Genomic DNA, 27,252 nt, shown 5'->3' with positions numbered 1-27,252 from the left:
TTCAAATAGTGTTCCAAGGGGGTTACAACTTAATATGTTAATTTGTGTTGAATGCATCTTGATCAGCTCTCCCCCATTTCTTCCCCCCAGAATCATATCCCATTTCCTTTTTCCATCTGTACATTGAGCATTATGAATATTGGTACCATTTTATTTTCCATTCTTCTCCCTCCCCACTAACACACCCCTCATTCAAACTGTTTCTTGATGTTCATCTTGTTAAACTCAAGTTTACTCTGTGGAATTTCACTGCTGTGTGTATTATACTTGATCATACATATATATATACACACACATGTCTATGCGTACACATCTATCTATACATACATGCATGTATACATATATATGCATATGCACATCTGTGTATATATACATGCACATATATATATAGATGTATATACATGCATGTATAAGAATATATGCACCTGCACTTTAGTGCTGGGAGACTGGATGCTCAACACAAAAGCCACATGTTTGTCCTACTGTCCCACATCCTGCATTCTCAGAGCCTCATGCTGCCTCATCTCATCAAAGCCTGCTGCTGTGCCACAACTCTTGTACCTAGAAAGTTCCCAGCAAAGGCAACTGAAGAGATTTCAGAGGTTCACCAGGGAGTTTTGAGGACCAGGAAAATCTCAGGTGTAAATTAGATCCCAGCAGGCTCCAGATTGAAGAGGCTTTCAAACTGAAAAGAGTTTCAAGGAATTTCAAAACCAAGTCTCCTTGTTGCCACTGCCTCTAACATGGCATTTTTTTTGTTGTTGGTCACGGGGCTTGAACTAGGCTGGGCACTGTACCTGAGCCCTTAAATTCAAGGCAAGCTCTCTACCACAATACCACTTCTGGTTTTTCTGGTGGTTGATTGGAGATAAGAGACTCATGGATTTTCCTGCCCAGGCTGGCTTTGAACCATGATCCTCAGATCTCAGCCTCCTAAGTAGCTAGGATTAAGCCCAACTTAACATGGTATTTCATAGGTCAAGACTACACTGGAACTAAGTAGCAGAAGTTCTTTAATTTCTAGTGATTGGATTTTTCACCATTGGGATGAAATTCTATTCAGTCATGATGACTGGTAGAAGAAAGTATGTGTGTTTAATAGTTAACCAGTTTTGCTGTGATATAACCCAGGGATATTCTGTTCTTTCTGTGGACACAGCACAGGTACTGGTCACTAAGGTAGCCTCACAGAAGTTGTTTGATTCGTCCAGGATTTAAACAGGAATAGAAGAGAAGGGAGTATGTGCCTAGGCTGGAGGAAAAGTAGTTAAGGGTTGCAGGTTTGCCGACCTGGGCTAGAGAACGTCTTAGAAGCAGTGAGAAGTACAGCCATGCCAAGTTGTTGGGGGGATTTAGAGGCCTGACTGCCAGCAGACACTGCTTTTGTGTCAGTTTGTCAGAGCCTGAGAATGGGGAAAGCTCTGTGTAGCAGTATAGATATAAGAGGGAGGTAGAAGCTGGTGTGACAAGAGCAAAGCAAGAGAAGGACATGGAGCAGGGTCACAGGAGAGCAAAGGCAGGGTTTTTCTGACCTGTTCCTCCAGTCCTTTCTTTGTACTGGTCATTTTTGAGATAGGATTTTCTTGCCTGGCATGCTCCTGGAGTGTGATCTGCCTGTTTTAGGCATCCAGTTGTAGTTGAAGTGACAGGTGCATGCCCCCACATCCAGTTTCTTCCATTGAGCTGGGAAGTCTAGCAGACTTTTCTACCCAGGCTGGTCTGGAGCCATGATCCACCCAGCTTCAACCTCCCAGGTAGCTAGGATGACAGGCACGCATCACCTCGCCCAGTTATTGAGTATAGATCTCACATATTCCTGGGCTGGCCTGGAACTGTGATCCTTCTGATCTCAACCTCACAAGTAGCTAGGATGACAGATGTGAACTACTGGCATCTAGCAAACAGTTTCAGTTTAACCAGGAGGAAAGTGTATGTGTAGCAAAGTATAAGCAGCTCTGCTCTCACATTGCCTTCTTGTGACTTTAACAAAAATCTTTTGTGACATACTAAATGTTGTTGTGTAGAAAGGGCAGAGAGGAGCTCATAGGATCAGTTATAGAATTGATGCTTTTGCAATAAATACATATTCTGTCAGTACTTCCATGCTAGAACCTAAAAGTGGGAAGGGTAAGCTTACAGATAGGTGAACAGGTGAAGGTTCCAGGACAGTAGCACCCTGGGAGTAGGCCTTGGCACGAGCTCCTCATCCTTGGATGCTGTCCTGTGCAGCTCTAGTTAATGCCTTCAAGTTGGATGGCTGCTCTCTTGCTCTAAGGTCTGGCCCACAGACAAGAACAATCACTGTGCTTGTCAAAGATACTGGGTGTCTGTCTCCGATTCATTTAATACATTGGTGATGGGTCTGCTCTTATCTGAGAACCTTTCACTGTGATAATGGGGTAGCTCAGCTGTCTTAGCTGAAGTATGGACATTTTCCCACTGGACTGGCTCATTGCTGAGAATGGAACAGTATGTCCTCAGGCTGGATGAGCAGGAATGTGTCATCACGAGGAGAGGATACAATGGGCTGTTGGGTTTATTGCACATAGATGCAATTTTAATATTTAATATTTAATTCAAACTGATTATAGGTACTGGAACAGAGTTCTGCCATAAATATTGCTATGTCTTCTTTAGTGCATTGTAGGTTTAAATAAATATAAAAACAGCTCCACAGAAAAAAGCCTGAGTTCAGTGTTTGGCACCTCTTATATGTGTTCAGAAAGTATTTGTGCTATTTTGAATAAGTGAATAGATGAGATTTGCTTATATCTTGGTATTTTGAGATTTACTTATATCTTGGTACTTTTCCCTTCCTCCTTTCCTCCCTCCCTCGCTTTGTTCCTCCCTCCCTCCTTCCTTTCCCTCATTCCTTCCTGACACAGACTTTGCTGTGTAGCCCAGGCTGGCCTGGAACTTGAAACCTTCTGCCTTAGCTTCCTTAGTGCTGGGATTCCAGGCATGTGCAACCATGCCTGGCTAGACTATTGTTTCTTTTTAAAAAAAATTTTATTGTTATCATAAGTTAGGTAAAGAGTACATTTCTTTTTGAGCAATGTCACCCCTTTTATTGTTTCTTGATACTAAATATAACACAGTGAACATTTTCGCTTAGATTTTTTTCTGCCTTTCATTTTTCTTCAGGTAGATTCTTAGAAAATTTTTTAAGTGTTTTGAAGAGATAGATGGATAGTTTTTCTTGTTCTTAGCAGTCACTGTAAATGTTCTGCTATGTATTTGTTGTATGCATACAAAGTAATGTGCTACTCATACTTTGGCAGGGGAAAAAACCATTAAAGGTGTTTTCTTTTTGCTTCAAATAATTTTATATAATCTATTTTTACTGAACCATTAGCAGTCTGAATATTAGGTTCAACAAAGCACTGAATTTTCGCATTGGTGTTCATGTTGGCTAGTTTAAAACTGGAGTTTAAGATCCTACATTTTACAAAAATATTGCCTTAATTTTAGAGTTCTTCATAACTTCTGAACTGTTTCCAAATGAATGTACATGTTATTCAACTTGACTATATGTTATATACTTATTCTCAAAAATTCTTGGACCCATATTATTCTTGGACTCCAGTGTTGTTTTTCTTTTGTTCTCCCTCCTCCTTTTCCTCTCCCCTTTGCTGTCCTCTTCCTCTTCTTGCTGCTGCTGCTCTGCTGTTGCTGCTGCTGTTTGGTCCCTTCTTGTGGTGGAAAGATGGTACAGAGAGAGGAAAGCCCAGGTGTTTTCAAAGCAGTGAAACCAGCCCTTGCATAGAAGTAGTTTAATTTGGTACCATAATAAAATGATCAAAAAGAAACCCTCCATTCCCCCGCCCACCCCGGCTGCTAGTATTTAGAGTCCTGACTAGTTATTGTGGAATGGAATTGCTGCAGTGAACGTGGAGCTGGTGGAGTGAAGTAAGGAAAGTAGATGGAAGATGACACACCCACCATCTTGCTCAGCCATGCTTCTCATAGCTTTGTTTATTTTTATCTGTACTGAAGCTTTTGCAAATTATTACAGCAGCTCTTTTCTGGCAGAAATTTTGCTTTTCTGTTATCAAATTAAATGTCTTGGTTGTTTTTGTTGTGGCCAGATAATGTTACCTATTAAGTTAGAAAAGAATATGACACTTTAACAATTCTGTGGACACTAGTTAACCAGAGAACTTGGAAAACAAACCAATATGGATATGTGCTTGCCAACATGCACCACAAATTTTGAATACTTGATATACTAAGATGCCTGAGAAATAGGAGCTAGAATAGAATTAGTGTTAGAATAACTTAGGAGTAAACATTTCTTTTTGTGTACTACACTCTAGTTCATGATGAAAATTTTAATGGAATTTCTCAGAGTTGCCATTTTTTTCCACCATAGGTAGGTCCTTTTATTTAAAAACAAGTTGATCTCTTATATATATATATATATATATATATATATATATATATATATATATATATGTAAAGAAGAAAAAAATTTATCCTTTTTAAAATGTTTTTATTGTAAAAATACTGTACAGAGGGGTTACAGTTACATGAAAAAGGTAGTGAGTACATTTCCTATCGATCATTGTTACCTCCTCCTTTATTTTTCCTCTACATCCCTTCCCTGCCCTACCTCCCCAACTTCTCCTCCACTCCCCACTGAAGTTGTAAAGTTCGTTTTCAACATAGTGCCTTGTACATCTCATTGTTACAATAGGTCAACCTGTATCCTTATTTCAGCATTTGTTATTTCCCTTCCCCTCCCCAAATTAGAAAAATGAATATACAAGATGCAGGGCACCGACATCAAATACAGTGAAAACAGGGGTTATAATGGGGGAAAAACATACAAAAGAAACAAAAAAAATCACATAGTGCATTATAAATACGTTAAAAAACAACAGCAAGCAAGAAAAAGCCACTTGTAACCCTATCTTGGTGTTCATTTCGCTTAACACTGAATTGCTGGTGTGAGTGTAAACTTGTTCAACCACTTTGGAAAGCAATATGGAGGTTCCTCAAAAGACTCCACATAGAGCTCCCTATGACCCAGCAATCCTACTTTTGGGCATTTTCCCGAATGATCACAATGCCTTTATTCAGTAAAATAGGTTTACAACATAGGAAGAAATATAAACAATTGTACCCATCACAGAGCCACCACAAATAACTCAACATATACTGCTCATTGGTTAAAGCTACCAGCACGACTATGTTTATTGTAGCATTATTTACCATAGGCAAGATATGGAACCAACCCAGATGTCCCTCAGTAGATGAATGGATCAAGAAAATGTGGTATATATACACAATGGAATTCTATGCCTCCATCAGAAAGAATGACATTGTCCCATTTGTTAGGAAATGGAAAGACTTGGAAAAAATTATATTAAATGAAGTAAGCCAGGCCCAAAGAAACATAGGTCCCATGGTTTCCCATCTGCAATAACTAGTATATGTCTAGGACAAGCAGAACAGTTCAAAAGCTATGTACATATGATTATTAAGGTGATGGTAAGCAAAATGTACTCCAGGATAAGGACACAAGTGGTTTTTTTCTTTCTTGCTATTGTTTTTTTTTATGTATTTATAATGGACCATGTGATTTTTTTGTTTCTTTTGTATGTTCTTCCCCCACAATATAACCCCTGTTTTCACTGTATTTGATTCTGGTGCCCTGCAGCTTGTATATACAAAGTTTCTATTTTCATAGGAAGTATCTATTTTGAGCTTGTTCTGTATTCCTTTTTTTAAAAGTGGGTTTTCCAAATTCAGGAGTTCCCTTTAAGCTAGGGTTGACTATCTGCATATAGTAGAAAATGACTTTCTTTTTCTTTCTTTTTATAGTACTAGGGTTTGAACTGAGGGCTTCATTCTTGCTAGGCAAATGCTGTACTATTTAAGCCATGTCCTTTTTCCTTTATATTTTTGCATCGAGTCTTGTGTTTTTTCCAGACCTATCTGGACCACAACAATCTTATTTATACTTCCCACGTAGCTGGGACTACAAGCAGGAACGATCAGGCTCATCTTGTTTGTTGAAATGGGAATCTTGCTAACATTTTGTGCTGACTAGCCTTGAATTATGATCCACCTGTTCTCCATCTCCAGAATAGCTGGGATTACAGGTGTATACATAGCATCATGTCTGGTCCTAGAGCCATTGTTTTCTATTGTGGGATATTCTTTTTTGTGAAACTGCTGATTGCTTTACATTGTAAATGATTAAAATTGAAAAAAGTTATAGAATTGAGGCATCAATACATGATTATATAGTTCTTAAGATATGTTTGCTAACTCAAGAAAAATTTACAAATATACCATAAAAGGACTCCTGTTTCATGAAACGACCTTTATAATACCATCATAAATAATTCTCAGAGACCAATAGGTGAACAATTTCAGAACTGAGCGTGCAAAGTGCTGGCTGACAGAAAGCTATTAGCAAAGGCAGGAAATCACTTTAAGCATTTTGTGTACTCCAGGGACCCACCAAGTATTAAGCTCATCAGGAGGAGCTTCTTAGGCATACAAAGGCTTTTCCTTATTTAGGGCAATTCATTATTCATGATCTTCACTCAGTAAATACTTACAGTGGAACTGCTATCTGCCAGGCACTATTTTAGTCAATGCCTTTATTCAGTAAAATAGGTTTACAACATAGGAAGAAATATAAACAATTGTACCCATCACAGAGCCACCACAAATAACTCAACATATACTGCTCATTGGTTAAGCCATTCATTCACACTTCTATATATCCATTCATCCCTCTCTCTACCCATCTCCTCTCCTCCCCCTCCCTCCCCCCTGCCATTGAGGACAGTTAGATGCTAGGTATTATACTGGAGTAGTGTTCTGATAACAAAGGCTGAGGAAGAAGGAAAGCTCCTTGCATCACCTGACCCATGGGCCTGAGGAAGCTCTAGAATGAACCTCATTTGGAAAGAGACCTGGAGGCTGAGCTATAACCTCAGGGCAGAAAGTGATTGGTTAGTGGCCCAGGCAGCTGAGCCCTAGGTGCAAAAGCCCCAGGCAAAAGAACAGGACTTTCCCTTCCCATAGCTTCTTTCTAGAGGTTTTGAAAATTGACAAGATTAAAGTAACAATGGGAAAGGAAAGAAAATAGAAACATTTTATACTTGTTCTTACCTGGAAGACAAATGTAATTTGTATAGAGCTATTTTATATCCTAAGCATTCTAATTCACTAGTCTGCTTCCTAAATGTGTTCTCCCTAAATACTCACAAAATTTAGCTACTTAGTTCTAATATGAGGAGTTATTTGGCAGTTAAAAGGTGTGTGTGGGGAGGTGTCAGCCAGTTCTCAGCCTAACCTCTCACCCTCACAGGCTGTGATTCTCTCAGTCTTTGGGACTCAGAAAGGACTCAGCTCTGGGTTGCCCTACACCTGGCATCCCTTCCCAGGCCTCATCTAGGGACATAGTCCTTTCCTTCCAAGTTCTGAAGGGTTCTCCTGTACCGGCCAGCTTTTCCTTTGCTGGATAGGAGAAAAGCCAAAAGGGAGTATTCTGGTGATCCAATTCTGATACTTGCCTTTTAGAAATTCTCAATGATTTTGAGGAGTAATCTTGGTATAGCCAGGGATACAAAAATAAGTCTGTTATTTTTAATGTTCTTTAAATTTTTTCAGTGAATGCCTATCTATGGAGTATCATGATAATTCAATACAATTCACCACAAATCTGTAGAAATAGATGGAAACTTCTGTTTTGCCTCTCTGTGAGGAAGAGGTCTGGAGACCCATTCTGTCCTATGCCCAAAGTCCTCCATGTCCAGTCTGCTACAAGCTTACTCTTCCTTGTTCTTGATACGACCATTTCTGGGCTTTCTGGGCTTTTTGGCACCAGCTGGTGAATTACAATGTCATTTTTCTGATGCCAGGCCACAAACTAGGCAGTTCGTGTAGGAAAAGTGAACAGTAGGAAATTACAGGGGCTGTTAGTGAAGACAGGGCCACGCATATTGGGGCTCTCACTCTGGGGGCTGGCACCTTTCCTGCCTAGTTGCCCCCATCTTCTGCGGCCCTGGAAAAACGGATGGAGACTGTAAACTCCCTAAGAAAAGCAGGTGCTCTGTACAAACAAGCCTGAAGGGAAGGCTGGATCTGATTCAAACACTTGTAAGCCAAATCACTGACAACAGCAATGACTGTCACGATCAATTATTTTAGAGACAGACTTTGCTTTAGATAAAGGTTCCCCAAGGATCACATTTTGAGTTGTATCTGAAATGTTAATGGAGCCTTTGCATGGAATTCCCCTCTACCCACCCCCCTCATCCCCACCCCAGGAAGTGGTCTCTTAGTGAGCACACGTGAATAAAGAGCTCACACCTGATCTTTCCTTTGACCCCGTGGAGGACAGTTCACCAACTGAAGTTCCATAGCACTGGACTGGTGGGTTCATTTGGGCTCACAGCACTCATGGCAGAGATGAGGGCCACACTTTTGGGGGACCTTCCCTTTATTATCAAGTGCTCCAGAAATGGAATGTGGACATGACAGGTATGTTCACATGTCCTTTAAAAAGAGAGGAGGATATTCAAAATGCAGAGTACCTCTATCAGAGGGTCCCTTTATCTGCGAAAAATACAGTGATGAGGGATGATGTTTGTACCCCCTCTCCAGCTCTGTTCATGGGGAAGGTTATTTGGAATGTTGCTTTCTGGTTGTTAAAACTGCCCCTGAAGAACAGAAGTGTTCTCATCCACCCTCCAGTGCATAGCACAGTCCCTGCTTGTATATGTGCTGTTCAGGAAACTAGATTCACCACAACTTTTTTCTTTAGTCCGCTGGCTAGAAGAAGTCATGTATTGTTTACTTTAAACTGAGGAACATTATCTAGTTACAAGAAAAGCATCTCTCTCTCTCTCTCTCTCTCTCTCTCTCTCTCTCTCTCTCTCTCTCTCTCTCTCATATCTGTGTAGCTCTATATAGATATATATGCTTCTCTTACATAGCTTTGTTGATTGAGGTAAGGTGCAGCCTACAGAACCATAAATTATTTCTTTGATAGTAAGATGTGTTGCTTTGGTTTGTACCAATTTCTTAATCATCCCTCCCATGAGTCATTTGGCTTTGAAAAAATTGACTTTTTACTCCTTCATTAGATATGATCATGGGTGCTTAAAAGATTGGTAGTGGACCACATGGGCTTTGGGCCTGGGCTGGGCTGAATCTGTCTCAGAATTGTTGAGAAGGAAAGATGGACCTAATGAATGGACAAGATCCACTGAGAGGGGGCTGGAAAGGTGGCTCAGTGGTAGAGCGCTTGCCTTGCATGCATGAGGCCCTGGGTTCGATTCCTCAGCACCACATAAGCAAAAAGAAAAAAGCCAGAAGTGGCGCCGTGGCTCAAGTGGTAGAGCGCTAGCCTTGAGCTGAAGAGCTGAGGGACAGCGCCCAAGCCGAGTTTAAGCCCCATGACCAGAACCCCCCTCCCCCCCAAAAAAACAGATCCATTGAGATTTTGCCCTGAGAGACAATTAACTTTTAGGCAAATTATGGACAATGCCTTTCATTTCTGTAATCATATTCAAAAGGGAGTGTCGCTGGTGCTTGCCACGCACATCTGAACCTCTAAGAATACTGGGTGTAATGTGTAAAGGAAGCATTGGAATACTTTTAAAAGAAGGTGCTGTCAAAATAAATGGATAAATTTCAGAATAAATTTTCCCCATTTAGGGAAATTTTCTTAATTCTTACTAGTCATTAAGAAAATTCCTTTTAAATGAACCTAATCACAGTTTATTTTTCTTGGCCACCATGCAAGAGGATGAGGTGGACTTCCCAAACCTTTGGTCCCAGAGTTCTCGTTGTTCTTGTTGCTTTAATTTTATTTCACTGTAAAGATGCTATACAGAGGGGTTACAGTTACATGAGTAAGGTAGTGAGTACAATTCTTGTTACCCGCTCTTTTGTTTTTCTTTGTTGTTGTTGTTTTAAATGTACTATGTGATTTTCTTTTGTTTCTTTTGTATGTTCTTCCCCCTATGGTATATCCCCTGTTGTTAGTGTATTTTGATTTTGGTGCCCTGCATCTTGTATATACATTTGTCTAATTTGGGAAGGTGAAGGGGAATAACAGAATGCTGAAACAAGGACACAGGATGACCCATTGTAACAGATACTCACAAGATACTATGTTGGAAATGATAGTAGAGTTTTTGTTATGACTTCCAAAGCACCTTCTCCTTTATTGCCTGTGGTAAATGTCTTTTAAAAAACCAAACAAAACCAATTGTTCATTGGATGAGCACTGCCTGAAGGAGATATTGTTTTTGTGTTTTCATAATAAAAATAGAGATAAGGCCATCAGTGTCATTAACAAGTGTGTGGTAGTAAGGGCATCTTTGCTCTTTGGCAAAAGCAGCCCAGATATTCCTCCCTTCAGGTTAAGGCTGAAGCCTCCAAGCAGCTCACTGTAACACTTCCCCATAACTCAGTGGTGCCAGAAAGTAACTTCAATGTATTTGTAAACATAGAACACCCAAGTAATCTTTTTTTTTTTTTTTTTTTTTTGTCAGTCGTGGGGCTTGACTTCTGGGTTTGGGCGCTGTCCCTGCACTCTTCAGCTAAGGTGAGCACTCTGTCGCTTGAGCTACAGTGCCACTTGTAATTTTCTAGTGGTTTTATTGAAGATAGTCTCACAGACTTTCCTACCCGGGCTGGCTTTGAACCATGATCCTTAGATTTTAGCCTCCCGAGTAGCTAGGATTACAGGCGTGAGCCACCAGCTCCCACTCCAAGTAATCTTGTCTGCTGATTGTGCCCATAGTGTACTGAAGTTGGGGAACTTAAAATACAGAACAGTACAAATCAGGCCAGAAACCACAGTGCCAGCTAAGTCAGACCCTCAGAGTCCTGTGAAATTGAGCAGTTTCAGGGTTTTGTTTAGTTTGGACTTGCACAAGCATGGTCAGAGAACATATGCATAATTAGCTTTTAACTCTGACTTCATCAAATTTGTTATTATAGAGCCCTTCATTATTTTTCTTAGCAGAGTAGGTTAGAGTCAACTAGGTAGAGGGAAGATTTCACTATCAGAAGTGGGAAAAACTGTATTTAAGAACAGGATGGTTGGGCTAGAGGCATGATGCAGCAGGAGAGTGCTTGCTTGAACGAATGAGACCCTGAAACCTCAGTACTACCAAAGAGAGGGGAAGAGGAGAAGAGAGGGAATGTTACTTCAGTGACGAAATGTATGGTTCTATTTGATGACTTAATTGCCTTTTTATCTTGAGGGCATATAAAATCGATTATTTTGAGGGGTATGGGAGGTGATCCCAGGGCCTCAAGTTTGCTAATCAAGCATTCTACCACTGGAACTCCCTTCCCTCCCTCCCCTGGGCAGTACTTTTACTCTTCTTTTTAGATAGAGTCTTGTGTTTTTGCCTGGGCTGGTCTTGGATTGTAATTCATTTACCTCACCCTTCCAAGGAGATAAGATTACAGGCATGCAGCACAGTACTTGGCCCCAAATCTTATACTATGTACATGGATAATATAAGAAGCCGTTCCCAAATCATTTCCTCTAGTTTTTTTGGGGGGGTGGGGGTGGGAGTATAGGGAGTGATCTGACATTGTGCCTTTTCTCTTCTTTTGTGTCCAGTTCTTTGATAGCCTGGGCACATTTGGGCCTCATCTTGCCACAAAGTGAACAGTTCACTTCGACGGCAGTGGAATTTAGCTATTTGGCTGTTGAATCTTCTCATTACCCTGCCTGGTTGACTGGATGATATATTCTGCTGGGAACTTGTATGGTAATAACAGCTAAGTCACGAGGGGTATTTGGAACAGGGCTTGACTCAAGTGGTGCATTAAAGGATGGTAAATGAGGGGAGAGTGTCCACACTGATATTGATGCTGGAGGCTATTGAAGCAGTCCACCCCACACAGTGCCCTTTGCATGGAAGAACACATCCTTCACCTTATTGTCGACTTTCATTGCCACCTGTGTGTTGCAGAAGTATTCACAGAACTTGTGTTCGTGTATCCGATTCTACTAAAAATACTTTTAAATCCCAATATCCCATCTGGTTATTTTATGAAGCATTCATTCCATCTAGGAAAGGTTTTTCCATGAAGAAAATTTTAAACTCCTGCTATAACATGTAGCTGTGTTATTATGTTTCTGTAGCATAAAGTTTATGGGTTGGTGGCAAGAGCATTGACAGTATTCTGCAAGCAACCTCCAGAATTTTTCATCTTGTAAAACTAAACTTTTATTCTCATTAAACAACTCCCCAGTCCTCCCCCCCCATCCCAGCTCCAGCTATTCTACTTTCCATGACTGTGATTTTGCCTACCTTATGTAAATGGAATCATAGTGTATTTGTCTTTTTAAAACTGGCATATTTTACTTTGGTTATGTCCTCCAAATTCATCCATTTCCTTCCTTTTTAAAGCAGAATAGGGTAGGCGCCGGTGTAAACTACCAGAAAACCGGAAGTGGCACTGTGGCTCAAGCGGTAGAATGATTGCCTTGAGCTGAAGAGCTCAGGGATAGTGCCCAAGCCCAGAGTTCAATCCCCATGACCGACCAAAAAAAAAGCAGAATAGTATTCCTTTGTATGGCTATAGATGCTGGCCTGCCTTTATCTTTTGGCCATTGTGATTTATGGTACCATATGGTACTATGGTACTATTATTCATTTTTTTCCAAGTATATTTTAAGCTAACCTTTTTTTTTTTTAATTGTGAAAATACCATACAGAGGGGTTACAATTACATGGGCAGCACCTGCTACTTTTGGTTATTTTGTCAGTGGCCATCCTAGTGGCTGGCCCATGGTGGTCTTGATCTGCATTTCCTGTGATTAGTGATGTTAGTATCTGCCCTAATGTAAATTGGTTATTTGTGTATCTTTGGGGAAATGTCAGGGTTACCTGTTTTAAAATTTGTTGTTGTTGTTGTGGAATTGTTGGGAATTCTGGGTATCAACTTTTACCAGATTTTCAAATAATTTCTCTTATTCCATAGGCCAGTTGCCTTTCAAGTTTGTTGACTGTGTCTGTGATACACAGATTGTGTCCTATGATATGTAGATGTTTTAAATCTTATTGTACAGCTTATCTGTTTGTACTTTTATCCCCTGTGCTTTTGGTGTCATAGGTTTGAAAGATTGCCAAGGTCATGAAGCTTTTCCCCTGTGTAGTTTATTAAGACTCAGTGTTTCCCTTCTGGATAATGTTACGATAGATGGCTTCTTGCACATAGCTGCTTTCTTACTCTGTTTACAGAAAGAAAAGTAAAAGACTGAAGCAGTCTTATTGAAGGTAATTTCTGAGAGTACCAAGCAGAACAGAGGCCATCTCTTGTCCTGCTAGAAGAATCTGTTTTTGACCGCTGGGTCAGGCATCCTGGAGGAGTGTTCCCATACTGACTGCCTTTTTAAATTAATTATATGATGTTAACTCCAGTGGTTCTTTGTGGCTATGATTTTTAAGACATGTGGGTCACAGAAAAGACAGAGCTTCTGTTAAGAGCAGCAGGGGTGACTTTATTTTTTTTCTTCAATCTTCAGATGTGAGCTCTCATACCTATAGGGAGAGAGCAGATGATGGCCAGGGTCAGGTGACCCCCGGGAATGCACAGGACCTGTATTCTTCACACCTTTGGAGGAGAGAAAAATCATGTTGGAGAATGTTTTTCTAAAAACTCCATATAAGCCCAAAATATTTTCAGAAAAAGTAAATAAACACTCATAACTTTCTAGCTGTTGACTACCACTTGTGATAGAATTGCATTTGAAAAAAGTAAGTGTCTTCAGTGAGGGACTGTCTTAATTATGCTCAGTTATCTGGTGGAGAAATATTGTTCCCTCAAGAATAAAGGTATATGTTGGAAGTAATTGTACAATTTGGGGGTGGGAGAGATTGGGGGGAAAGTGGGAGAAAAGGGAAGGGGTAACAAGTGTGACAAGAAATGTACTTATTGCTTATGTAACTGTAACCCCTCTGTATGTCACCTTGACAATAAAATTAAAATTATTAATAAAACGAATTAAAGGCATACATTCCCTTACAGTGTATTTCAGCACAGTAAATCTTCAGTCTAATTTAGACTATACTGGAGAAACTTAAAACCTTTCCATGGCATTATTGGTATAAATGTAGGAATAAATGATAAAATCCTTATATTCTCAACAGGTTTTCTGTATTTCGGCGACTCAGAGTGAACAAAATGTAGAGACTCTGTATTATTGATGGTTCATTTTCACAAAGCCAAATATGGCAATGATGACAAGCCTCCTGGACCGATGCCAATGACTCATGCCTGTAACTCTAGCTACTCAGGGGGCTGAAATTTTAGGATTACAGTTTGAAGCCAGCCTGGACAGGAAAGTTTTTGAGATTTTTATTTCCAGTTATTCATCAAAAAGCCAGAAGTGGAAGTGTAGCACACGTGGTAGAGCACCAGTCTGAGTGAAAAAGCTGAGGCAGCACCCAGACCCTGAGCTCAAGCCTCAGTATTGGCACACATGTATACATACATATGTACATACATACATACATACATACACACATACATACATAGAAGTCTCTTCATTAACAGATTTCCAAAGAATACCTGATCTCTTGGGGAATATTTAGAAAATATCTTCAGTAGCTATACAATGGGGCTACATTTCAGCTTGTTAATTTATGAGTATAATGTGTTTTGACCAATGTCATCTCTTCCATCATTCTCTCTTAGAGAATATATTTATTTGTGATTTTTTTTTTAGGTTTTTATTTTGGAAACTTTTATTCACTTGAAATAACCAAGACAAGCTAACTCTTAAAACTCAGTTTAGGGATTCAGGGGATTGTGGTTGGCAGAAACTCGGGTCTGGTGAGGCCATGTTGACTTCCTCACAGTGTGAAGATGGCTGTGGCAGGAATAAGTGATTATTTGACTGGGCAGGTTGCAGACTGCAACTGAGTAAGGCTGGGTCAGACTTCTGTAACAATTCTTGGCAGAAACCAACCAGGATCCCACATAAACTAACCAGATTCCACGAGAATACCATAATACTTCTCAAGAACTGGTGTCCCATTGACCTAGCCCCACCCCCCACCCTGCCCAGAGGCCTAGCCGCTACTTCACCACACTGAGGACCAAGCTTAGAACATGTGGACCTTTGGAAGGCCAACCACATCCAAACTGTAGCATGCCTTCTAGACAGATAAAATAGCTTAATGAATTCTAATGTTCCAGTCAGAGAACCCTCAATAATAACTAAGTCATGGCCAATCTCAGCATCCTGTGAGGTACAGGACAATCCCACAACCAAGCATTATTATTGCTATTACTATAATAATTATTATTAGCACTATATATTTTAGTGCTACTATGAATGCTAACTTGTAAGTCCAGTTCTCTAATGGTTGCATATATGCATATCTAAATGGGTGTTGTGTGTGTGTACATATGTTATTGAATGTTTGTTATTGAATGTTACTGTTTCTATGGTTTGATGTGTCTTATTTTAGAGGTCCTCCCTCAGTCTCTCTTATTCCCTTTAACTTAGAACTCTGTGCCATAGAATTACCCATACATGGACTTTGCTGATTTTGTCACTGTGGTAGCCATCGGATGGGTGTTTTCCATCCATGTCTCTATAGAATAATTTCTAGTACCCATCAGTTCATCAGGAAGCTGCAAAATAATGGTAACTCCAATTCTGTCATTTCCTGCTTCTGTAGAGAAACCCTTCTCTCCCCCTAACCTGTTGGTTCCTTTGAGTTCATAGATAAAAGGCAGGTTAAGTACCATCTTCCCTTTTAGAATCTGTTCTCTACATAATGAGTGGGTTCCATGGCATTGTCTACTCACAACTGGTGAGGTTTTTAAAATGAAAAGTATTACTATGAATGCTTGGTTTAAGCTTATTTGGTCTTTCCATCTGTTGCAGTTTTGGCCCTTGGGGTAATCACACGATTCCATCTTTGGCTAATGTAAACTTCTTTAAGACTCTAATTTTTTTTTCTTTCTGATGTAACAATATTTCAGGCTCTTCTTGGACATTTCTTGTCCCTGGCTTGGAGTAAGCCATTTCTTGGAGGAGCTGGGATCTCTTCCTTAATACATTTAGCGAGGGATTGTTAGGAAAGTCTAGTGCTATGGAGTGACCATTGTTTCTAGGTCTTTTCAGTGAATGAGCTAGGAAATGTGTATATTTTTAAATATTAAAAGCATAATGTGTTAGGCCAAATGATGGTGGCTCATACCTGTAATTCTAGCTACTCAAGAGGCTGAGATCTGAGATTCACAATTGGAAGCCAGACTAGAGAGAAAAAGGTCATTGAGACTATTTATCTCCAATTAGCCATTAAAAAGCGAGAAGTGGGGCTGTGGCTCAAGTAATAAAGCTCTAGCCTTGAGCAAAGACAGTCAGGGACAAGAGCCAGGCCCTGCGTTCAAGCCACAGGACTGGCACCAAATAAATAAAGTACAGTATTGCTTGTGCCTATTCTTTTTATTTGTATTCTGGATTTTAAATTAGTTTCGTCCCATTTCCTATGCTTACAGTCTTGGGTCTCAGTATACTTATTACAAGTCACACACTCAGCAACGTAACAACACTCACTTGTCCAGTAAGAGTATGGTTACTGAAGACGATTAAGATTGACAGGACATCTCTTGGGGTCTGTTTTTTAAGGATATTTCATACGAGGGTTCTGTTAGGACACTTTACCTTCACTTGGAATAGCTCTATCCTGTGTGGTTATGCTTCCAACTTAGATCTACATTGAATTTGTTTTACTTTGGGTTTTTAGGGGTTGTATGTTAACATTTGATTTAGTATTATCAATATGTATGACACATGGTTGCAAAGTCAAATCTACAAAGACCTGTGAAGTCAATTTTACTAAAGCTGCACCTTTGTTTCTTTCCTGCTCCCTCCTTCCCTTACCTTATAAGTATCAATCTTTTAAACAAATGCTGTGGGTTGTCCTTCATTGTAGGCTCCTGCGATAAGCCAGGCACCTGCTCCTTCTCCTTTCCCTAGTATTGGTTTTCAGTAATCTTCCTCATACTCTTTGGGAACCTTTTCCAACCTCTAAAACCTCCACAGGTGTGGAAACACACCTGTGTGCCAAAACTAAGATGCAGTGAGTTAACCATACGATCACCTGAACTATGTTCAGCTAAAATCCCAAGTGAACCAAGCGAGCAAAAACAGACAATATCCCACCCTCCCAGCAGCCAGAACGAATTGTGTACATTGGGTTCTACACTTAAATGATAAGATGGCATGTGAAGTAATAAGGGCAAGGCTGGGAACCATGAATAATTAAGTGCCATCCTCTCAGCAAGCTAATTTTAGTCAAGAACCAGAAGCAAAAGTAGCAGCAGTAGGCCCCAGGTTCTGCTTCATCTCCTTGCCCCTGCAGGCCAGGGGAAGCTCTGGTCCTAGATGGTGGGTCTGTCACTTCCTCCTTCAGGAATTCCTGCCTGTGATCACCTGCTGTGTGAAAGGCACTGGGTGTGGGACATGGGAGCCAGTGACATTAGGCCGCAGCAGTGCACGGTGGAATGAAAACATGATGTGTTCATGGTAGACTTCCACAGCAGTGTGCTGTCCACTGAGATTTGGGGTTTGAGCGTTAGTTTGGGATTCTTGCCCATTGAGTGCACCCTCCTATTTTTTTTCTTGTTGCTCCAAGTATCCTATTATGTTGGGTAAACTGTTAATAACTGTAGAATTTGGGTAGGTACTAACCTACTCAAAGTTGGTGAAAAAAATCATGGCATAAGGTTAGCATTAGAAATTAAACCAATCTCAGTCCCCTCTGACCCCACCCTTCCTCCACTACTCTCAGGAGCAAAAGACTGATACTACCTTCAGCAGCTTACCTCGGCAATAGATTTGATAATGCGTGCAAAAAATGTATCTTCCATATGTCTATCAAGCCTACATGTGTGTGTATATGTGTACATAGAGGATCACATTCTTTCTTCTCCTTACACTGTACATACATTTTTCACACAATCTAAATTTCTAGTGGGGGATTGACTAAATCACTACACACTTAAAAAAATAATGACCATATATTTTAAAATAATTAGTGATGTTTTTCAATTAAGAAGGCAATGACAGCTTTTTTTCTTTTTACTAAGATTTATAGAGATCTTAACCTTGCATTTTTAAAAATTTAAACAAATTTGTATTCTTGTGATTTTTTTATTGTTATAAAGGTCAGGAGGGGAAAAAGCAAAAGCAAATGAGGGCGGGGTAACTATTCAAAAAGAAGTGTACTCATTATCTGACTTATGTAACTGTAATCCCTCTGTACATCACATGAAGCTTAAATTTTAAAAGGTGATCTATGGAGAGATTACAGTTATGTAAGTCAGGTAAAGTGTACGTTTCTTTTTGGACAATGTTCCCCTTTCCCTTGCTCTCCCCCACTGTTTTCCTCCATCCCCACATACAAGTTGTATGATTCATTTTCAACATAATGTCTAGTAAGTACCTCTGCTGCCTTTGTTCATCCTTTCAAAGTTTGCTTAGTGTTGGTTTGGTCTGGTCTGATCGTGGGTTGACTATAAAACTGGGTAGTGACTGTGCTGTGGTGGGAATGGCTGGATCATAGGGAGGCATTCATTTAATTCTTGGTGGCTTTTGAGGTGAAGCTTAGTGGTAAAACCCTATGATACATCCTGGAAACCATACTAATTTTATGTATGAAAGGTTTTGCACAAGTTTTGTGAGACTGAATAAATTCAAACATGGTACTATATGCCTCTAATCCTAGATACTCAGGAAGCTGAGATGAAGCAGGGTTTGAGACCAACCTGTACAAAAGTGAGATACTACCTGATGAAAATAAGTGGGGCCTGCTGGTATTTACATATACTCTCAGCAACCTACAAGGATTGGAGTTTGAAGCTGGCCAAGGAAAAAAGCATGAGACCCTGTCTGAACAATGAGCTAAAAGCAAAAGGGCTGGGAGCATGCCTCAAATGATAAGAGCACTGGTCTAGCAACTGTAAGGCCTTGAGTAGGATGACAGTGTGAATGGACTAGACTAAAATAGAATAATACAAACCACCTGCTTTTGGCCAAGTTTGAGAATGTGAGATTGTTTCTCCTATCTTTATATTTACTGTTAACCTTTTAAGTTAAAGAGCTACAATTATAAAGTTTATGCCAGGTGCTGGTGGCACGTGCCTAGAATCCTAGCTACTCAGGAGGCTGAGATCTGAAGATTGAAGTTCAAAGCTAGCCAGACAGGAAAGTACGTGAGACTCTTATCTCAGTTAACCAAGTCACTCTACCACTGTGACTCAAGTGGTAGAGATCTAGCCTTGAGCAGAAAACTCAGAAATAGTGAGCAGGCCCTGAGTTCAAGGCCCAGACAGGCACGCACACATACACACATACACGCACACACAGCGTTTACTAGGGCAATCCTTGTTCATATTTGACCTGTGTTCTGCTTTGCTTTGAAGAATCAGGGGCAGCTACAGAAAAAAAAAAATGAACCATCTTGTTTCTTTAACTTTTTTTCTTATAGTAATTTAATTCCCCCATGACCTAATTAATAGGATTATGTTTAAAATAAAAGTTTATAATTAAAATAATTTTCTTTCCTTAACAGAAATCATAGCCCTTTAATGAGTTTTGGAGCCAGCTTTGTCAGTTTTTTGGTAAGTATATTTCAAAAGAAAAGAAAATACCTGTTACTGTTTACCAGCTGTTATAAGCATATTGTAGAAAAAAATCGTTTGGTGTTCAGAATTGAAGTTTTTACCCCATTAACCAGTGCTAGGAGATAAAACTCTTTTTCTGAACTTTACAAATAAGATAATTACATGTTATCTTTTTGGAATAAAAATGACTGCAAGAAGTTTAAAAAGTTAAAACTGCAATACACTATGTGGAAAACGAACTGTGCAACTTGTGGTCAGGGACAGGAGGGGGAAACTGGGAGATGGTGAAGAAAGAGGTGATAATGTCCAAAAAGAATTATACTTCCTATATGGCTTCTGAAATAGCAATCCCTCTGTGCAACATCTTAATAATAACAATAAAATTATATTTAAAAAACTATTGTTAATCAAGGCTTGCTTGAAAGTTACTAAGTAACTGTATCTAGGAGACAAGTTAAACCAAGCCAAAGTTAGTTGGTTAGTATTTCATTTCCAAATACTAGTATTTGACCATTGCGGGCTAGGTTTAGTTGTGTTTTTTAATGTCAAGTAGAAATGTAGAAAATTGCATGCTTTCATTTTCCAGAAGCACTTATCTTACATCATTTAAAAATTGATTATAGAAATAAACAATGGGAAAAAATTATTGAGTAGAAGCTGAAAGGGAAAAAGCATTTATATTTGAGATTTAGGACAGAACCAGCCAATGAACATGTTGTGCCCAGCCTAGCACCGGGGTGATCTGAAGTGCGAGGGGTTTTCGTTGAAGCTGCTTATTTCTTCTTCTTTGCAGATAAGGCAACAAAAATTTTAAGGCCCACTTTTCCCCCCCAACATTGTGTATAGTTCCATATAACAGGAAAAATGGTTCTTGGAAAGGCTTTATAACACTAAAATCCAAGTGACTACTGTCTGTCAGGAGGACAGACCAAAGGTGTCTGGTAGTGAGGAGGGGTAGAAAGAGAGGTTATGGAAGGGTTGAGGTTTCAAGAAACCTCATTTGTACTAGGTACAACTCACAGATGCTCAGGTGACATTTAAGGATGTCTACCCAACTACCAGGACAAAAGCTGACAGGATCTAGTGCCTAGAAACAAGATGTTAGTGGAAATTTTAATTTTGGACAATAGAAATTGAGTCCCATAGAAGTAATCCCACGTGAGAAGAGTTGTGGTTTTCCTGGAGCCCCTATACTAGCAGTACTTGATGGAGCCAGAATTGTACCTATGGGTGAATTATTATTTAAAACTGAATTAAGCAGACCTGTCAGAATTGATGCAGAATTTTTATTAATAACCTTAATATTCACAAAACAGCATACAACACTTGTTACTGTGTTTTTACTTGCTGATATAATTGAAATATATTCTTGTTTCATATTGAGATGGTAATTTCTTTGAGTATACTGTAACTGATGCTTTTGACTTTCAACCCACCATTGAAGTTAACTTTCTAGTTGGGAATTTTGTTGCAATTAATTGGTCAAAGGTTTCAGTCACTTACCGGTTCATTCATGTTTGCCTTGTTTCTTGGAAGAATGCCATGATGACATTTGAAGAAGAAAAAATGCAGTTGGCATGTGATGACTTAAAAACTACAGAGAAGCTGTGTGAAAGTGAAGAGGCTGGAGTCATTGAAACAATCAAGAACAAGATTAAGAAGAATGTAAGTAGTTTGGCCTTGGACTTGCTGAGCCACTGCCTCACACCACCATTCATTAGCTTGGCTTTTGGTACGTAGAGTAGGTTGAGAAACAAAGACTATATGTTTCTCTCAAAGCAGCAAAAGCAGAAATGCCCAATTCTCCTGGTGTTTTAGAATGATCTTCCAGGAAGTGGCGCTGTAGCTCAAGTGGTAGAGCGCTCGCCTTGAGCTGAAGAGCTGAGGGACAGCGCCCAGGCCCAGAGTTCAAGTCCCACTACCGACCAAAAAAAAAATAAAAAAAAATAAAATAAAAATAAAAAAATAAATAAAAAAAAAATTAAAGCTAGAATGATCTTCCATCATGCTCCCTGTGGCCAGGGGTTCTTGTCATGAGCATTTCAGATATATAATTAACATTCTGTGATGGGAGCTGAAGAACAATGAAACAGTCACCCTGGAGCATACTTGTGGAACTAATCGTTGATCTAATTATAAAAAAATTTCTCAGATCATCATCCACCTTTTAAAATTTTTGACTTCACTGTTCTGTCCAAAGCTTCTAGACTATAGAGAGTGCACAGTCTTACCTTGACATTTCTTGAGATGCCCAGGGGTCTCACAGATGTAACTGACAAGCCAGTTTGTTAGGTACAGTCTTCAAGCTGTTCTTGTTCCTGTCTCCCTTTCCTGTGAAATAGCCATCGATGGCCTCCCCTCTTTTGCTCATGGAACAGCTGCTGCGTCCCCCCTTCCCCTCATAGAGAATCCACTGATGGGCCACAAATAACTGTCTCCTGATGCTCCAGAAGTGCCAGGAGTTGTCTTTGCTTCTTCTTTGTTCAGACACAATGTTTACTCAATGACCAGCCAGCACTTGGGCCAGTTTGAACTCAGAGCTTGATCTTGCTGGGCAGGTGTGCTGCCACTGAGCTACACCTGCAGCCAATTTTGGCATTGGTTATTTTCAGACACTGATGTAGTAATGAAACAGAAGCTACAGCATTCTTTTTTACCTGCTACCTACTTACTTTTCTTTTTGTGCCAATACGGGCCTCTTGCTCTTGCTTGACGTTTTTGCTCATGGATGGTGCTTTACTACTTACACTATACTTCTAGCTTTTTGCTGGTTAATCATACAGAAGAATCTCTCAGATTTTTCTGCCCAGGCTGGCTTTAGACCACTATTATCAAATCTGAGACTCTTCAATAGTAGAATTACCACTGTTCAGCCAGTCTCCTACTCATTTTTTAGTCCTTCCTAGATTTTCCCCAAGAACTTTTGCTGAGGCTCCAGCCTTGCTGAATGTGTCTCTTACATGTTCTCGTAGTTGCCTGTAGTTTACCTTTGGGAGCACTAAGTATTACATGGCAGTAAGGTTTGTATTTCCTTATTAGCTCTAAGCTGATTTACAAATCTGTCTGCAGCTTCTACTACTGCACTAGGCACAGAAGTTAATAATTATTTGAAATGGTCCCTGTAATTTATAAAGTATTTTCAAATGCAAGACCTCATTAGCCCCCTTAACAATCAGTACCATAGCTGTTTTTAGACTAAAGAAACAGAACCATAAATAGATAGACATTTCACCTGAACTAACAGGAAAGTGATTTTTAGGGCCAGACATGGATCAACAGTAACCATAATGGTTATATGAAATCAAGAAGAGAGTGAAATGTCTTACTCTACCATGTGTACTGTGTCTACGCTTAGCATATTTGCAAAAGTCATACCATTCCTTATTGTGAAAGCTATTTAACTTCTTTCATTTAAGTTTACCTTGTAATAAGAATGCAATGCCCAGTTGTGATGGAGCGCTCCTATTATTCCAGCACACATTAGGCATGGACGAGATTGAGAGTTTAAGGTCCAGGCTGCATAACAAGGCCCTATCTTAAAAACAAAACAAGTGGTTCAAATGGTACAGTCCCTGTCTAGCAAGTGTGAGGCCATGAGTTCAAACCCCAGTATGCCACTAGAACAAACAAACAAAGAGGCAATAAAAAATACAGTGCTCTCTGCCAAAGTGATTTTTTTATTCATCTGGAAAACATTCTTCATGAAAGGCCAACATTTTTTTCAAGATGATGATCATGACTTTCTGCTTATTTATGTGAGTTAAATGTCAAATATGGATTGTGATTTATTCAAAGATAAAGTTTAATTCCAAGGCATTTTCTCTTTAGTGTATATGTCTTCAGTTTACAGCTCCAACTTCTCCATCACATGCATGAAAGCATGCTCATAACATGCCTGAAGACACCAGCAGTTCAGCCGCTTCTCAGGCCTGCTAAAGAATATATTGTATCTTTGATGACTTTGACTCTGGATCAATAAGAACTCACATATCTATAAATCTCTATTAAAGTTTATGTTGCCCATACCTTCAGTTTTATTAGAGTATTGTCTTTGAATGATAGTGTCTTTTAGCATCGTACTGTCAGCCAACCTAGAACTGAAGAGAGTATGGCTACTCAGCGTCTAGGTAAGTTTGATCTTGGCATTCATTGACTGCCACATTTCCCATGTCCTGTGGGAAACTATTTTGTATCATGAAGCAGTGATCATTTGGAGGGTGTGTACATTATTGGTATAATATTTGCTTCCTACTACACAGGTTGATGCTCGAAAATCTGCCCCCTCTATGGTTGACCGACTGCAGAGGCAGATCATCATAGCTGACTGTCAAGTTTACCTGGCTGTGCTGTCATTTGTAAAACAAGAATTGTCAGGTATGCTAGAGTGTTATTTTTAGTAACATTTGCCATTCAGTGGACACATCACTAACATTTTTTCCCCCTTTTTCAAAAAAGTTCTCATGTGGCACCAATTTGGGGAATTATACTAATTTTATACTAATTTTATAACTTGGGAAACTGAAACATCAAGAGCTTAGAGTATTTTGCAAAGTAGTTGTCCCACGGCCTGTCTTTAACCTTCTTGTCTCAAGATAATAATTCTGTTTTACATAGAAAATTACTAGTGCTTTTTATATGTAGGTAGATGTATCATACTTTTTCTTCATGAGAATCAACTTTTGATAGTTATCTTCAAAGTGAAGTCCAAGTGGCTGAAGTTTAAGCTTTTCAGGAAATCATTACTAAAGTGGTGCGTGCCTTCAGTATGTGTTTCCAAAATATATTAGGAAATCATTTAAGATGATTAAATATTTCCTAATGGACTCGTATGACTGGCACTGGAACAACCTTTAGAGAAGAATGTCAACTAATTGTCCTAGGTGTTTTCCAGGCTCTCATAGCTTTCATTTCTTGAGTGAAACAGACACTAAATCTGAGCTGAAGAGAGTAAGAACATGTCTAGAATCTACCCGATGTGTCCCCATGTGGCTCTTGTGTCTCAGCCTACCACTTCACTAGACAGGATTTACTTGGAAAAAAAACAAAAAGAAAAAGAAAATTCAGAGTAGAAATCAGTCAATTTTAATTCAAAAAAGCATTTTCTCCAAATAGTAAGTGAAGATGGTTATATATCTGCTAAATAAGAACTAGTAGTTTTCTTCCTCCCTCCCTCTCTTCCTCCCTCTCTCCCTCCCTCTCTTTTTTTTTTTCTTTCCTCTTTCTTTCTCTGTTCTCATTCTGGGGCTTGAACTCAGGGCCTAGACACTGTCCCTGAGTTTTTTCACTCAAGGCTGGTGCTTTGCCACTTGAGCCAGAGCTCCATTCTGGCTTTTTGGTGGTTAATTTGAGGTAAGAGTCTCACAGACTTCCCTGCCCAAGCTGGGTTTGAACCACAGTCCTCAGCCTCCTGAGGAGCTAGTATTACAAGAGTGAGCCATGGTGCTCAGCCTATCTTCCTTCCTCCTCCATCTCCCTCTTATAGTCTTCTCCCTCTCTGACTCGAGATATGCTTTGTTTTTATTTGGCTCAAGTCAAAAGTAGAATTTAACCTCATTTTGACCTCCTTATTTATTTTTACTTTTTTTGGTGGTATTGAAGTTTGAATACAGGGCCTGTGCTTGCTAAGCAGACATTCTACCACTTGAACTTTTTTGCTTTCAGTTATTTTTCACATTCGGTCTCCCGCTTTTGCCTGAGGCTGATCTTGAATCTCTTACCTCTCACACGTAGCTGGGATTGTGTATGTGATCCAACTCAGGGGTTTCACTAATTTTTTGCTCTAGCAATCTTTCTCATCTCTACCTTCCAGAAGCTGGAATTGTAGACATGTGCCACCACACTTGACCCCCTCCTTTTTTTTGGCCTAGTATAAACACTTTATTTTGATTTTTTTTTTCAGAGCATGTATTGATCATTATGCTAGGTCTATTTCTTTTTTAAGAATATTTTTGTATCTTTAAGTAGTTGTACACAGGCGTCACCATTCCACAGGCTGTTTCTGACGACAATATATCTTGAGCAACGTCACTCCTTTCAACGTTCTCACCTCCCCCTCCCAATTCACCCCTGCCCTTACTTTTACATTTTTCATTCTCCCCTGCCTTCTTTCCTTCATTTGTCTTCCCCTCTCCCCTTAACCCCATCCCACTTTTTTCAAGTACCCATTTCCTGGTATTTATTTTGTTGGACTTTAACTTTTCTAAGGAATTACGTTGTTTTTCCCTGAATCTACTGTGTTTTACTTAATACATTTGTATATAATTGCATACCACCCAAAGTATTTATATATTTATAAACGAATTCTAGCTTCCACATAGGGGGAAAAACATGTAAACTTTGTCCCTTTGAACCTGACTAACAATATAATTTTTGGCCCCTATTCTTCTAAAATATGTCCCGTGACATATTTCATTTCTCTGGTTAATTGCTTTCCTTTAACCTTTTTATTACAATCTCCATATCTGACATACATGATTGAGAGCTCCTGGTGCTGTGAATTCCCTGTAATGGAATGGTGTGGAATCCCTGATTGGAGATCACTCTACCCTGTGTAAGCTTTGGAGAAGCTAGACAAGCTGAGCTAAGCACAGAAGACACAGTTCTTGGGTCAAGACAGGAGCTCTGGGAAGTCTGATTTTTTTTTTAAGGCAACCTTTTCCTGGTGCTCAAAGACTCTTGCGAGAAGCTAATTTTAGCTGCTAAGAAAACGTTGAGAGAAAAGTCTAGCCCGATGTGACGGCATATGCCTGAATCTCAGCTACATGGAAGGCTGAGGCAGAAGGATCCCTTGAGCCCAGGCATTCAAGGCCAGCCTGCACAATGTAGGGAGACCCCTTTCCCTATTTTCATTATTCTATTTTATATTTTGTGCTGGGACTGGAATTCAAACTCAGTGCTTGGGTGCTGTCCTTTGGTTCAACTCTTGGGCCACAACTCGACTACTGGCTTTTTGGTGGCTAATTGGAAATAAGAGTTTCTAGTCTTCCCTGTCCAGGCTAGTTTTAACCTTGATCGTCATATTTCAACCTTCTGAGTAGCTAGGATTACAAGTATGACCAACCAGTGCTGGGTTCATTTTTTTTTTTAAGGAGAGGATAAAGCAAATGTAGGGAAATGTTTAAGTATATTAAAAATTTCTAAAAATGAATCAGGCACTAGTGGCTCACAATTTGTAATCTTAGCTACTCAGGAGACTGAGATCTGAGGATCATAGTTCGAAACCAGTGGGCAGGAAAGTTTGTGAGACTCCTCTCTCCAGTTAACCATCAGAAAGCCAGAAGTGAAGCTGTGTTTCAAGTGGTAGAGTGCTAGCCTTGATCAGAAAGGTACAAAGATTGTGTCCAGGCCCTGAGTTCAAGCCCCAGGACTTAACATGCGTATGTGTGCATGCACATACACACACTTTTAAAAAAGGAGCATATGTGTTTTTATTCATTCACTGATTTACTTAGCAATTACAGAGTGTACACTGTTGCACATTGTCAGGGAAGCAAAAAAGGCTGAATGAAGTGTTGAGTCATCAAACTCACTTCTAAATCATTAAATATTTTAAATTTTATTAAATTATGTAATTTATTAAATTATATTTTATAAATATATTAGATATTT

The 27,252-nt window shown here is 39.6% G+C and overlaps 1 protein-coding gene across 2 annotated transcripts in view; it reads left to right on the top strand.

Annotated features, from left to right (window-relative positions):
• Ttc39c (tetratricopeptide repeat domain 39C) overlaps positions 1–27,252 on the top strand; it is a 93,231-nt gene that overhangs the window by 18,930 nt on the left and 47,049 nt on the right. For both annotated transcript variants that reach the window (XM_070029427.1, XM_070029428.1), the window contains exons 2-4: positions 19,593–19,641; positions 21,181–21,309; positions 23,904–24,018. In XM_070029427.1, the coding sequence (XP_069885528.1) occupies positions 19,593–19,641; positions 21,181–21,309; positions 23,904–24,018 (293 nt within the window). The remainder of the gene's footprint in view (positions 1–19,592; positions 19,642–21,180; positions 21,310–23,903; positions 24,019–27,252) is intronic.

The sequence above is a fragment of the Dipodomys merriami genome, unplaced genomic scaffold (genome assembly GCF_024711535.1).
Source record: "Dipodomys merriami isolate MVZ:Mamm:240054 unplaced genomic scaffold, mDipMer1.0.p SCAF_2, whole genome shotgun sequence".
Lineage (NCBI taxonomy): Eukaryota > Metazoa > Chordata > Mammalia > Rodentia > Heteromyidae > Dipodomys > Dipodomys merriami.
Note: the sequence above shows the minus strand (reverse complement) of the source record. Positions and strands in the feature narration are given on the sequence as shown.